At 35.5% G+C, this 15,905-nt stretch overlaps 1 protein-coding gene across 6 annotated transcripts in view; it reads right to left on the bottom strand.

Annotated features, from left to right (window-relative positions):
- Window positions 1-2,530: 2,530 nt before the first annotated feature.
- LOC123754399 (serine/threonine-protein kinase Nek7) overlaps window positions 2,531-15,905 on the bottom strand; it is a 45,414-nt gene continuing 32,039 nt past the window's right edge. The window contains exons 1-6 of one of the 6 annotated variants that reach the window (XM_069326479.1): window positions 15,407-15,436; window positions 13,533-13,791; window positions 12,488-12,707; window positions 11,688-11,890; window positions 11,179-11,292; window positions 2,531-8,742 (exon numbers count right to left, since the gene is read on the bottom strand). In XM_069326479.1, coding sequence (XP_069182580.1) covers window positions 8,530-8,742; window positions 11,179-11,292; window positions 11,688-11,890; window positions 12,488-12,707; window positions 13,533-13,760 — 978 coding nt within the window. In that variant the 5' untranslated portion in view covers window positions 13,761-13,791; window positions 15,407-15,436 and the 3' untranslated portion in view covers window positions 2,531-8,529. Of the gene's footprint in view, window positions 8,743-11,178; window positions 11,293-11,687; window positions 11,891-12,487; window positions 12,708-13,532; window positions 13,792-14,548; window positions 15,437-15,905 lie in introns of those variants that run through there. The other 5 variants (XM_045736779.2, XM_069326477.1, XM_045736777.2 and 2 more) reach the window with 5 other exon arrangements.

Genomic DNA, 15,905 nt, shown 5'->3' with positions numbered 1-15,905 from the left:
CGACCTCACCTAACCTTCTTAGTATGTTAAGATAAGCATCTTATTGCTTCTTAATTACAATTATTACTTAACCTATACCGTTGATAGGTAAAGTAATAATTGTAAATAAGATGCTTATCTTAACATACTAAGAAGGTTAGGTGAGGTCGGTGTTTTCTATGAAGCTTTTCAAGGTAAACTAAAATATTCACAATCAATTAGTATGTCACATATGCACATATTAAATAAGCCAATGTTGACTGTAAGCAAGTGCGAGAACGGGTTACAACACGTGCCTCTGTAACCCTTTCAACTACCGCCCACAGGATGGGTATGGGGTGCATAACAAATGAACAAAACTAACTACTGCAGACTTCGTAACATCTGCTGATGTAGATTTGACTAAATGTAAACTCTGTCAGCAGAGCTATTCGCATACTTTGCGTCATTATATAATGTTATGTGAAAAAATCGCGGAATTTAGAGATAACACCATCAATAGTATCCAAGAAATGTGTAAGTACTTCATTCATAATGATGTGCTGCCCGAAATCTTAGCGAAGTATGTTTTAAAATTTGTTTACTGTAGGTAATGCGTGCACATGACTGTAAAGCTGCCGCCCAGTTGGGTGGGTGTCAGAGGCTAACCATAGCCCGTGCTTCTTGCCCCGCTCCTGTGCCAGGTTAGTTACGGGCTCACCATAGCCCGTGCTACTTGCAACTTGTTCCGAGTAGCTGAATCTATAACAACAACATGGGTGGGTGTGCAGCAAGACTAGTAACTGTGTGACTCACCATAGATGTAAAGTGCCTTGTATAGTGACTGTTGTGAGCCTCTTGTTGAATCACTTGTGACACAAAAGATTAATGATGTGTGTATTTGTGTGGGTGATTAAATATGTGTGCGTATGTATATATGTATACGTATGTATATGTACATGTATACATGAGTTTGTGTACATGTATATAACATTAATAATTGTGTAACTAGCGTCAAAAGATTGTTAATGACCTTCCAAATACCTCCCAACACCTCAAACCAATTCTATTTGCTGACAACACAACCTTCATTTACTCCAGTCCTGACCCCCTTGCTCTAAATGTCACAGTGAATACTGAGCTAAATAAAGTCCATCTTTGGCTAACTGCCAACAAACTCACACTCAACATTGACAAAACTTTCTATATTTTGTTTGGCAATAAATCCTCAAATCAAATAAATCTCATGATAAATAATTCCCAAATTTGTAACAAAATAGATGGCAAATTCCTTGGCGTTCTCATTGACCACAAGCTGAATTTCCAGGGACACATTCTAAATATATAAAAAAGTTTAAAAAACTGTTGGTATTCTTTCTAAGATCAGATATTATGTACATCACCCTGCACTGGTGATGCTCTATTACTCCCTCATCTATCCTTATCTCAACTTTGGTATTTGTGCTTGGGGTTCTACTACCCAAAATCATTTACGTTCTTTAATTACTCAACACAAAGCTGCTATTAGGACAATATCCAACTCTGGCCCCAGACATCCCTCAGTACCCTTACTCAAATCTCTGAATATGTTAGATATTAAGTCACTGCACATCCTCTCATGTGTATTTTATATATATATATATATATATATATATATATATATATATATATATATATATATATATATATATATATATATATATATATATATATATATATGTCGTACCTAGTAGCCAGAACGCACTTTTCAGCCTACTATTCAAGGCCCGATTTGCCTAATAGGCCAAGTTTTCATGAATTAATTGTTTTTCGACTACCTAACCTACCTAACCTAACCTAACCTTACTTTTTTGGGTACCTAACCTAACCTAACCTATAATGATAGGTTAGGTTAGGTTAGGTAGGGTTGGTTAGGTTCGGTCATATATCTACGTTAATTTTAACCCTAATAAAAAAAATTGACCTCATACATAATGAAATGGGTAGCTTTATCATTTCATAAGAAAATAATTAGAGAAAATATATTAATTCAGGAAAACTTGGCTTATTAGGCAAATCGGGCCTTGCATGATAGGCTGAGAAGTGCGTTCTGGCTACTAGGTACGACATATATATATACATATATATATATATATATATATATATATATATATATATATATATATATATATATATATATATATATATATATATATATATATATATATATATATATATATATATATATATATATATATATATATATATGCACACACACACACACACACACACATATACAGAAGTACACCCAAAGTAGATTAATATAACCCCAAAAAATAAAAAACACTTAGGATGACACTCTTGTAGCACAGATGAATTATTCCTGTACTTGACGGAGCAATTTTTCATTATCACTCATAATGTACCTGACTCACTATTTAAATAAGAAACTCTTATGTCGCTAGAAATTCAGCACCATTCATGTGATGGCGAATATGACTATGGACAAAATGTAATTATTTTAGAGGTCATAATTGATATAAACCACGACAGTACTTAATATATTCAGTATATTTATTAAAATTAATCTTGGTAGAATTTATATTTTTTATTTAATACATTGTTACAAGTGAATCGTTTTACTTATGTTTTTTTTTGAATTTGTAACTTCCCTATTTACAGTGAGAAAAATGTGGCTATTTACAATTGTAGGTAACAAGGTGCGACAGAGGTTTGGCCTGCAAGCCAAGCATTGAGGCTTCGTCAATCTGCACTAATTGTACATATTGTACAGTACTGTGAGAGTATTGTAATACAACACTGTGAGAGTATCATAATACAACACTGTGAGTATTGTAATACAGTGTAATGATTGTAATACAGTATTGCACAGCAATTCATCATCTATAATTGTAGGCCATGTGGCTTTTAAATTGTGTACTTACAGATACATTGTTCAAAATATTTTTGCACATCATGTATCATAAACTACATCTCCTAAATGTCCTAATACTTTAATAAGTTAATTATTGTATTCTCCTTTACATCATATAGTGTACAACTTCTGTCACATTACAGTCTGGCCGACATGTGCAAGATCTTCGTCAAATATTATGGCTATTGCCAATGTAAATACAGTAGCTTGAGATCCATTACTATTGCTCAATATTTTTTTAAGGATTCTAGAATATGGTTTAGCTTTCACATTAGTAAATGTCCTTGACTGTGTACGCTAACATAGGATACAGGGTGATACAATAAAAATGTGCATTTCCTAATAACAGGAAATACAGCAATGAATATTCAGAAAAATATAAAAACAAATACAGTAATATAAATTTCCATTACATAGACTGTTCCTTTCTACATCTATCTTTTAAACATAAATGCACATGCAAACTTGACACCCCTCTGTTGTATGTGGGCAAGTGAACTGAGAACAAAGCATGATATTATTGGGCTTAGAATTAAATTAAAATGTTTACAGCCTTCTTACTCGGTCTTGGCACTAGTCTATCTTTTGACTAAGGTAAGCTCATTCTTGAGTCCTTTTGCTTCAGAACATAGTACAGTACACCTGTAATTGAATATTGTTTCAAAAATTATCTTCGAGTATTATAAAGCTTTGCGATTTGCACTTAGATTCTTATACCTATGCAAATGTATAATTATTATCTACATAGTTTATATAGATAAACTGGGGCATATGTATTTTACCAAAAAGTTATTATCGAAACACAAGCAAAACTGTGAAAGCGATTTATGCCTTTGCCCTGTCCAACCTCCAAACTGAAAATGTGTTTTACTATACAATAACATTAAAAAAATCACTCGTAACTTGGCAACTTTTACAGATAATTTACATGTAGATATTAAAACAAAACGAAATGCATGCACATACATTAGTACTGTAGTCTATACAATACTGCATCCTTATTCCTCTCGCATGAAATAATCCTTGTTAAGAGTTCAGGTAGGCCAAGGGGTTCCTCACCCCCCTAAACTCATTCTTACATAAACTTTACAGAGGAATATTGAGTTCCTATGGACCATCAGGCAAATTGTACCTATTTGCCATAATCAAATTCTAAACAGGGGAACTAAATGCTGTACTGTACATATTAAAAGATAAATTAATGATGCAAGCTTGTAGAAAAGCTAGATACTGTACTTGAATATAACATACATTAATATATAATGTAAATAAGCTAAGTACAATATTTAAGATTTAGGTGATTAGTTGGAATTTAAATCTAACAAAATTTTCAAGCAATAAAATATTTCAAACAGCACATTACTTAATGTTTGAAAAAGAGAGATTTACACAAATCACTCCTTGCCTATCTCATCCTTTCCATGTACACACACTATAATTTAGATACCCTCAACTACCCACACTTCACCAAGATACCCCTCAAATACCCACACTTCACCGAGATACCCTCAAATACCCACACTTCACCAAGATACCCTCAACTACCCACACTTCACCAAGATACTCTCAACTACCCACACTTCACCAAGATACCCTCAACTACCCACACTTCCCCAAGATACCCTCAACTGCCCACACTTCACCAAGATATCCCTCAACTACCCACACTTCACTGAGATACCCTCAACTACCCACACTTCACCATGATACCCTCAACTACCCACACTTCACCATGATACCCTCAAATACCCACACTTCCCCAAGATACCCTCAACTACCCACACTTCATCAAGAGGTTATCTAAAAGTACTTAACTGTTATAAAGATCTTAAATTACATGAAGCAGAAGACTCACATATCATATTGAGGTTTGACTTTACTAACAATGATAATTATACATTATTAGTAAAATTTTATGATAACAAATGGATGAATATAAAACAAAACATAAAGGGAAATGCAATCATGAAACACAACTACACTATTAGCACCAAAAAATGGATAACTTAAAAAGTCTTGTATTTAATTACAATCATTGCTGAAACAAATAAATTTTGATTAATGAACATTATAGAATACAGTAATCACTTGATAAGTCACTTAAAAATATTGTACAGAACTTAATAGAAAATTAAAAAGTACAAATTACTAGGCAAGATCTTTAGGTAAACATTTATACAAAACTATAAATAATGTTTAACTAACATTTATGGAAGAAATTTGCCCCAAACAAGTGATTGATATAAAAGATTACACAAATACATGAAGCTATTAGATCATAATTATGTTCATTATAACCTTTACTTGTGCATAAAAATGCACGATAAATAATCTGATAGTCGTAAGTACTTAGGCATACTGTGCTAACTGAAATTAGCTGTAATACAAATTTTACTCTGGCTGACCTACCACTGGTGTAATCTATATAAAATATGCAGTAAGATTAGTTTCAAATATAATACCTGGATGTATGAAAACTTACTTAAAAAAGAGGATGAAACATGCATGTATCAGAGAGATGTAAGAAATTTATGAGAAGGCACTAATATGGGGACTGGATAGGAGCCAGGAGACCTGGGTGAAGGAACGGGGCCAAACCACATGGACCATCGCACATTGAGTGCCAACTTATAAGTAGCAGGGCCACCCCTGAAATGACCAATCCGACACTATGGGAATGTCATTAAATGCACTGTATGTATTACAGAGACTGACAAATCATATTCATGAAATTAACAAAGTTTCAAATAACAGAGATATTTATTAATTTTTCATTGAACAAAAAACACTTATTTTGTAAAATAGGTTACCAGCATTCAGCAGCCTTCCAAAAAAAACATACTGTGTTTATGGTTTCTAGCTGTCGACATTTTCTCATATATCATATATTTTTGGGGGCCCAATCAACTGTAATTTAATGCATAAGTATAATGGTGATTTTAGTATAAAGGTGATTTTAGCATGTGCAGTAATATGCTGTACATATAATGCCTTAATTACCTATGCACAATGATTACCTTTCAATTTGCCAACCCTAATTTATTTTAGTGTACAACTATAAACACAATTCTTTTAGTGCTAACATTGATCATAGTATGCAGCACTATTAACAATCAGTATTTACTCATACACTTTACAAAAACCCATTATTTAGACACTGATTTTAAAAGCACAGCATTCAGATTTGAAATAGTCTGCTTATTTAAGCCCCTCCATTTTGTAGATATCAATATACAGCATTTTTTCTTTTGAAAGTTTGCAGCACAGTACTGTATATATATATACTGTGTATCAGACAAAGATATCAGTGTACTAATCAATCGGTGACTACAGGGAAGCGAGTGAGGCTTAACTCTTTATGCCTCACCTACTAGCCTAGTTGCACCTGTTGTGTTTATTCAACTATTCTCACTTAATACTGTTACTGAATTTACATGTTATTAAAAGTAAGGTACTTATGAGGAGAAAATGCTCAGCCAGAATGACTATATAGACATGTTAATAAAATTTAAGACCTAACAGTACACATCCGGGTATCTTACATAATGACTACTTAACCATTACACTGCTCTAATCTTGTTAACAGGATTAGAGCAGTGTAAGGGTTAAAAAGATTGGAGCAGTGTAAGGGTTAAAACCAACTTAGATGGAATGTAAGGTAAACTAGGCTAAAGAAAAGTTGTAAATCCTACCTTTAACAAAATCTACTGGATGAAGTACAGACTTAACATTTAGTAAATATACAGTATTCATCTTTTTCTTTTATACTTCCATTAATCTTTCCTCTTTCAGAAAATAGTAAAAAAAAGTCAAACTACATTTATACTGGTGTCTGTGTTTCTGATCAATAAACAGTTCAAATGTATACATGGAACAGTCAGCTGACAAAGCAAATAAACCGCAGTCAGAACTCCAAAGAACTGCCATAAATACAATAATTGCATATTCTGTAGCTCTTAATTTTTGCAAACTTCTAGTGCTAATATATGAGCACTAGACGTTTGTACAGTAGCAGTATAGAACAAAACAAAAATTCATGATTTGCAAGTTCACCTTTGTAACAAATGTGAACTCATAACATAACAAATGTGAACTTTGTAACAAATGTGAACGTAAGCAACCTTTAGCTAACAGATCAAAACTGAATACAAACACCTGTTTTATTGAGTTTTTGCTTAATATGCAAGGTAATATTAATGTTTAAAACATTAAAACATAAATAATATTACAAATTTTTTGCAAATGGCCAAAGCTGCTGAAGAACATTTGGGCTTTTATCTTGCCAAAAACACATTCATTGCCATGCCCAATAAAGCCATGGAAATTTTTAATTAAACCACACTTAAACTTGTAACTTAAGTTATAGAAAGGTATGCAGTTAGGTTGGTAGATGAATAATTCTTAAGCAGTTTTAAAGTTATTCAATCACTTGTATGAGTTATGTCTTCTTACTAGGATTGCGAAATGTAGACTCATTTTACCTACTCAAGTAATGAAGTAAATGTCCATTTCAGTTAGAATTAATTTGTACAGTGACTATGAGCCCCTGTAAACTATCTAGGTTTTATTAAAATCTGACATGTCCACCCTCCCATACATAGGCTGAAATATAACCAGTATAAAATAGGCCAACAATATTTATATGAGAAAGTCGAAACATATTATCACAGAAAAATGGATGGTTATGATTAGCAATCCACATTATAAACAAATAATGTGGTAAAGTGCAATAGTTATAAACTTTCAAATATACACTCATTCAGCCCACAGTATTATTAATTAATCTTTATCACTTGAAGCTCACATTTTGTGGCTATCATGATAAACACTACTCTTGCTCATAATAATTAGCAACATACATCCAATATCAGTAAGAATACCACCAAAGAAATTACAGTACATTCATTCTTTCGTCTGCCTCAACTGGCATATGTATGCACGATAACAGCACCTTAAGTGATACTTTAAGCATATTTCTCCACTGAAAATTTATGTCACAAATCTACAAATGGCACTGGTTGAATTGAATTAATTCTAAAATTAAAATTTTGCATATTTCTTCCCAATTAATTTCTACCAATGTTTTGTGCTAATGGCACAAGATAAACTTAATACAATTTGGCAATAACACTAGGATGTCAGTGTACATAGAGGGTTTAATATTCTCTTTTGCTGAGAGGTGGGAGTTTCACATTGTAGCGGTTCCTTGGTGGGTACATCCCGGCTCCCTGAGGTGGAGTAATCAAAACCTCACGTGATGATGAACTCCTTATGTCACTACCATTTGAGAAGGAAATAAGTGAGAGGTCATCTCGTGAACTTCCAGGAAGGCGAGTACGCAAAGAGGGTCGCTGCTGCCCTGTGTTCTCTGACTTATCAGAGGAGCTTGAAGTTCGTCTGCGACTCCGACTACGATTGCTTCCAATGCTTTCATAAGAATCTGATGGAGCAAGTGTTCTAGGGGCACGAGACCATGCATCACCTGCTGTACTTATTCCAATGGAAGGACCTGCCATCCCAGCATCTGCATTAAGACCCTTATCTACTATAGGAGAATTTCCAGCTGTATTGGATTCATTCCAAGCACTAGGTGCACCCAGGGCATTTTTTTCATTTTTATCATCACACCGTGCATACTTACGCCAGTTTGCGCGTTGCTAGTCTCTAAGTTTGATTTCTTCTAAGCTGCGTCTACTTTCATCAATAATTCTTTCTTCTGCATTTGATATTCGGGCAGCAGACATGGCTGAGTTACAAGAGCTTGGTGACTGGGACTGGCCATGCATCTCCCGAGCAACACCATACACATGTACAATATCTGGTCGATTGTCTGGTTCAGGATTTATGCAGCTATCTACCAATGTTCGGAGCTGTAAACAAAACAGATTATAATGTTTCAGATACCTCTAGTAATACATCTTAAATCACTCCTCTCAATTAACTCTTAACTAAAAGCAAGAATACAATAGTTGAGCACTATGTACTGTAAAATTACTAATATTTTGGAATAAACTAGTCAAGCTCTTAATATACGTAAATAAAAAGAGCATGACTAAGATCAAATCCACAAGGGCCGTGACGAGGGTTCGAACTTGTTCATTTGGTTCTGAACTGGTTCAGATTTATTCATTTGATGCATCACGCTATTGTGATTTCTGTGTGAGCATGACTAAGAGCTTGACTAGTTTATTCCAAAATTTTAGTAATTTTACAGTGCTCATAATGATCAATATGCATATTATTTTAATATACCGAATATATTTTATCATTCTGATAGTCCGAGTCTCTCCTATTTGAGTTATAGTTAGTACTTCTTATTCTGCTGGGTTTCTGTTTAAAAATCCTAACACCCTGAAGAAAAAACTTTTCTTTTCCTCCAATCATTCAACTCTAAAGATCATTATATTTTTCTCAAGAAAGTAATTTTAACAAAAAAAAGGGCGTCGAATGTAATGAAACGCCATTTTTTGATTGAGTCCCGGGAAGCACCAGCCTGATATGTAAATCCCTAAACTTTGGCATCAGTGTGAATGAAGTTCTAGGCCTACCGGGAGACCACAGCCAGAACCTGGCCCCCTCAGAGAGGCACATGGAGCAATGGCCTATAGAAATGCACATGGGATTTGGAGCATGTCTGCCATCAACTGGGCCAGGCATTCTAAAAGGTAAGCACCTCAAAACAAACCCCTATTCTAGTAAAAATGACTAAAATAGACAAACTAGTGGACAGAACTCCCCAAATGAATATAAGCAAACAAGCATGATGTCACACGAGCCGCGTCACATATCTGCACAGTTCCCCCCTTCCCAGAAGGGGGAAGGGGGAGCCCCAGACCCTCACGCCAGCGATCCACCCACCAGTTCTGAGGCTGGATATAAAAAACAGACAAAACCACCAACCGGAGGGAGGGAGGGTTGCCGGGAAGCCTCCGGGATTCACCCAGGAAATGGCGTTTCATTACATTCAATGCTGGTTTTCTGGGCGGAGCCCCTTCGGCTCCCCGGAGCTACTTCACCAAAGACGAAAACAAGAGGGCCTTACCCGGGAGGCGGTCGGTGATCACACCTCAACTCGAAGTTGAGTCAACAGGCTGCAACCACCGACTCAAAGCGACACAGGCTCAACTAGACCCAGGAACATTAACGAGGTAGTGTGTATCCTGGACCCTGTTCGACCTCTAAAAACCCCCATGCCCGAATGTCAGCCCAGGACATATTACTGAAAATGCAGCAAGTGCAGCAAACTTATGAACGTCATGGGCATGGGAATAGACTGCAGGCTGGCTAGACCAAATAACCCTGCGGATGACCTGAGAGACCTGAACCCAGGAACAGGGAAGGGGAAACTGGATCAACCATAAGCACGTCCTCGGCCACAGAGGCCGTGGTGCCCAAACCAAACTGGGAGCCCAAACCAGCCAGTCGTCAAGGTAAGCCAACACCCGAATACCTAAAAGATGCAGACGGGCCACCACGATCTGGGTAAAGCGTGTGAACACGCGAGGCACCAGATTCAACCCAAACGGAAGACAACGAAAGCGGTAACTCTGACGCCCCACAACAAAACCAATCATGCAACGACCGAGCCACCTGCACCTGAATAATATCATCATCAGATTGGGTGGATTGACCCACAAACAAACAACAATGTTCGCAGGACTCCGGGTCGAAGTTGTCACCAACCTAATAGACGGTGTCACCAACAAAGGCAGACCCCCCAACAGAAAAAAAAAAAATCTGCAAGAGGATAACGTACCCAGGAGGAACAGAGCCGGCCACTGTTTTACGTGAAAACTAGCTGCTCAGTACCCCGCGTCCCTACCAGTGCAAAAACTACCACTTACCCCAAGGTAAACAAGGAGGAAAACCCCCAAATGCTTGGGGCAGTCAATCACCAAGAGGCAAAATACCAATAGAGGTAGACCCAAGGTGACTTGTGGAAGATAACCCCAAACCCCAAGGGTAGTACTTACAGAGCACTCAGGGAAGGGAACCCTAAGTACATGAAGCCTGCGTAAGAATAATTCTGCTTTATTTCCTATTTAATTCACTGATAATTTATTTGTCGCTCATGTACTTTATTTCTAGACTTGCCATATTACCAATTAACAGTCTCAAATTTACCTTGTTTGTGATAAACCAAACAATACATAACCCATCTTCTTGCCATCTGACTTTGTCTTTCTCAGTCATTTTCAAAACAACTGTAGTCAGCAGAATTAATAGTAAATTCTACTTTCTTTAAAATCATCTAAGTTTCTTGTAATTTTCAGTCAAAACAAATATATACGAAAGTCAAAACTAACCTGAGAAGAATAATGGTCTGAAGGAAGAGGAGGGTAATCACAGGTTTCAATTTTCTTGCACAGTGAATAAAGATTCATCTTATCACCATAAAAAGGACTTTGTAAGGCTGCCATCTGTAAACGAAGGCTACAATGAAACATACACAGCTTAAAATGGTCTGTTAAAATTTATTAACTAGAATTATTATAAGACAGAAAATGGTTGATGAAATAATGTACAAATCATTCCTTGTTAAATAGTGAAAACTTTGCTGATGCTGAATCCCTTTCTAGTATGTGCACTGTTTCTTTTAGGACTAATTCACCAGGTGCAAAATTTTACCAACAGCCAGAGTATACTTATTCCGTTTGCATGCATGCATAAATATAAATATGAACTGTATAATTAATATATACAGTATAGCTAAAAGAAAAATTATTAAAATATTCAATGATTTAGTAAGTTAAATTATATTACTAAAATTTCAGACCTTGTTGTCAGCACATTGAGAAAAAGGAATAAAGATTACCTCATATAATAAGCATCCTAAAGACCAGATATCACTCTTAAAGTTGTAGCCATGTTCATGGATTCTCTCTGGACTCATGTAGTATGGTGTGCCCACTAGTGAATGTGCTGCAGTTGTTTTTGAGCTGAAGAATCGTCCGAGGCCTAAGTCTCCTAATTTTACCACTCCTTGGGCAGTGATGAAAACATTAGCAGGCTTGATATCTGTACGAGCAAGAGAAAGTATTTTGTGATAACTTTTGTGAAAAAATCAGCACTGAATGTAACAAAATGCCCTCTTCTGATGGTCTACTAAGTGGCTCCCTCCTCATCTGGTTAGCTGAGGGAGAACTCAGGAGTCACCAAGGAAAGCTTTCCCCAAAAAATAACGCTTATAAAGAATAGTATTAGTGGGATCCTAAGAAGCACTGAGTGCTGAGTACAAAGTGAGCAAGACATTATTACAGCTAAAACTACCCTCTTAAACTTTACCTATATTTCTTAACGTGACGGTGATAAAGCAATATGTAATGAAAAGACAGTGAGAAAAGTTATTGTGCAGAACATCTACACAATAAACAGCATTGTCTACATTTACATAACAACATTGTCTACATCTACATAACACACAACATTGTTACACAGTATTGTGTTTACACAACACAACATTATCTACATACAGTGGTACCTACTGAACACACTCGCAACAACAATGTAATAACCCCCTCAGAACAGTTGAATTTCTGAAAATAAAAGAGAGACATATTCCAGTCTTTTATGTACATACAAGTCAAGCTTTCTTTAATAACAAATCCAACTTACCTCTATGCATAATTCTTTTTGAGTGCATGTGGTCTAATGCAGAGCAAAGCTGTACAAAGTATTTCCATATTGTTCTTTCTGGAATCAGCCGCTGCTGCTTCCGGAAATGCCTAATCATACGAGAGAGGTCACCTGCATCTGCCAACTCCAGGACAATGTTCAGCTCATTATCCTCGATGAATGATGCCAAGTATTGGATGATGTTTGGATGATTGAGTTTCTGTAGAAAGAAAAATTGTTAATATATATATCGTGTACTGATATAATAAAATAAAATAAAATTAATTTTCTGAATAATATCTAAAGCAGCATAGAAATGCTATAATAATGTAAAAACTCTGGGAGCTCTTGAAAGAGTTGATAAATAATGGCCAAGATTTTCAAAGGTTATATGGAGAAGTTCATACAGATTAAATACGTACACAAAATGTATATTGATTGAAAACAAGAAGATATTAGCATTCCTGACCTCACCAATCCATTTATCAATGTACATTAATAATAAATGGTGAAACAGAAAATAAATTAACATTCTGAAAAAACATAAATACTGTACTGTGGCTCAACATAGTACAGTACCATATAGTACAATGGAATGCATTTTAGGAGAGAGTAAATATCTTTAAGTATTTGAATTTAAACATGTGCAAAATTAAATAGGGTTATTAGGTAAAAGTTCTGAAATAAATGAAGGAGTTAGGAAAAACTATGCAGTGCCACGTAGTAATTGGAATACTGTACTATAATGATAGTACTTATAGCAATCATTTGATCAAACTCAGACTATTGAACCCCAAAAAGTTCATGTTTTGTATTACTGAATTACCCCAGATGGCAGTCTAAAAATTGGAAAGTAAATAAAGAACTGCACTGAGCCTAAATGAACCTAACCTAAAAAATCAGAACCATTCCAAATTGAATCTTATCTAACTGAATCTAACCTAACAAATCCAAGCAATCATAGACTTAATGTATGCTATCTAAGGCCTAATATAGTACAATAAAAAATTCATCATTGAGAAAACAAAAGCATTACCCTACACACCTGTAGTAAATTAATTTCTTTCATACAGTCCAATCTGGCTTTTGAATCCATCATCTCGAAGATTTGGACTTTTTTCAATGCCACTACAGCCTGGTCGATTTTGCATCTTGCTTTATATACAACACTAAACTGGCCTTTTCCAATTTTCTTTTCTATATCAAAATTGGAGAGTGTTCCATAAATGGAATCACTCGATGAAAGTTTGATCAGCTCTGATGCCGCATCCATTTTGACTGGTTATTGAGGCACAGCAGCATATCTGAAACAGACAAAAAATAATTACAATATTTAGGAAGCTGGTTAACATTATTTTATGTATTATGACTATTATGATTAGCAATATCATTAGCATAAACAAACCAATAATAACTATTTGGTATAAAATGAGAAGTGTGATGAATACGATTCTTTTTTGCATTTATTATATTCGCTCTTGCATTTTCTCTATGTCAGTGTCTGATTTTAAGATTTTTATTCATAATTATTAATGTAAATAAGCAACAGGTAAACCAGTGACCAATATTGCAAATAATTATTCCTCAGAAATATCACAGAATATTGTAGTCTAATTAGACAAATTTGGAATTGCAGTTGTAAAATTGTCAATGATTTGGTTATAAGAATAATCTAATATTATTATTTTGTGCATTTAATACTGTATTATGAACATATATGTAATTATGTTTGTAAATTTGCAATATTAATGATGTACACTTTCCTCTCTGCTCAGGAGAGGCTAGGCTGAAAATATTTTTTTTTTGTGTGGGAATCATTGCATAATGTACATTTACATATATCTATGTGGGATTCCATGAGTTTGTGTTAATTTATTCTATTATTTTCATTTACAAATTAGCTAGAAGCACCCTATAGGGGTGTACATTATAACTAGCTCAAGTGATTATACTACTATTAATCAAGTACAGTAATAACCAAGTGATTATACTAATGTACCAGGCGGTAATTATATTAGTATTATTATACTAAGGTAATATTTGCACTAGCCAACAAGTCACCTCTTTAATTCAAATTGATTCCTGCTCGAGTAAGAAGCAAAGTACTTCGTGTTCCAGGAAAACACCTTCTCATTACTACTGTTGCTGCATATGGCTACTTCCAGCAAGGCAGGTTCTATCCATCCTCACCACAATGGGCAGTTACCCCAGAAGAGTAAGAACCAGATGCCTTCCATATACAGAAGGCACACAGGATTCTCCAGGATCCACCAACCATCAGCACCTTTTGGCCAAGCCTCTTAGAACCCTCAGTTAATGTCCCAATATCATTCCAGAAACTGAAGAAAAAAATCTGTCAACTTCCTTGTGACCGTAGGCGAGAGTAGGGTTAATAAATACACCCCCCCCCATCCCTCCTTATTTATTTATTGCAAGTCTTACCAAATAATTTAACCAATTCAATTCTCCCTTAGCATAACCCTATCTAACCTCTCATATCCAAGTTAACTTAAGCAAACAGAAATAACCAAAATGTTATGAATAAATACTGAGGCTGTACGATGGAATCGAACCCGTGGCCCTGAACTCTTCAGACATCACATTCTTGTGTTTTCATTGAACAAGAGAAAATGATGTTTTATACATATACAGTACTCTGTGCGAGGTATTACGTCAGACTTAATATGGTTGCATATTCGGATATTTTGCATGCCATTGGAGACGATATGTACGCCAGTTGATACCATCAAGATTGCTGAATAACATTTCATTTGGAAACGATCATCAAGGCAAATTGGAGGGCGGGGGACCTTTGACAAGTCGCCGGCTTCCTGTCCTCATCGAGGCCACTAGTGTTAGTGGCTCTCAAGTAAATTGAGGCAATTTTTTTTACAATATTTCTTATGGTAAAAACGTAACCCTGGGAGTTTGTTATTGTTTACATTCCCCAAGGTCGTGCGATACACCATAACAAAAAATAATAGGCAGTAAATAAGTAACGTTCAAATTTATTGAAATATTGTAAATAAAGGTGTTCAATAAAGTTATATTATTCTGAGAATTAAAACCCATATACATCTGCCTGAATTTACTTGAGAGCCACCGTCTGGAGTGGCCTCAACGGTTTCTCAAAGTTCCCCCTATTATCCCCCTCCTCCCCCGAAAAAAATAACTGAATTTTAAACTGGAATAATCTTAATATTTACGGCTTCGGTGGAAAGGCTGTTCCGTGGGTTTATAACCTTATGGGTTGAAAAAAAAAAGCATCTCCTGTTTTATGTCCTTAAATGCATGTGGTTTAATTGAGCTAGCCCAGCCACTTGGGCTGGACGGTAGAGCGATGGTCTCGCTCTCGTTTCATGCAGGTCGGCGTTCAATCCCCCGACCGTCGAAGTGGTTGGGCACCATTCCACACCCC

The sequence above is a fragment of the Procambarus clarkii genome, chromosome 18, assembly GCF_040958095.1.
Source record: "Procambarus clarkii isolate CNS0578487 chromosome 18, FALCON_Pclarkii_2.0, whole genome shotgun sequence".
Taxonomy (NCBI): Eukaryota; Metazoa; Arthropoda; class Malacostraca; order Decapoda; family Cambaridae; genus Procambarus; species Procambarus clarkii.
Note: the sequence above shows the minus strand (reverse complement) of the source record. Positions and strands in the feature narration are given on the sequence as shown.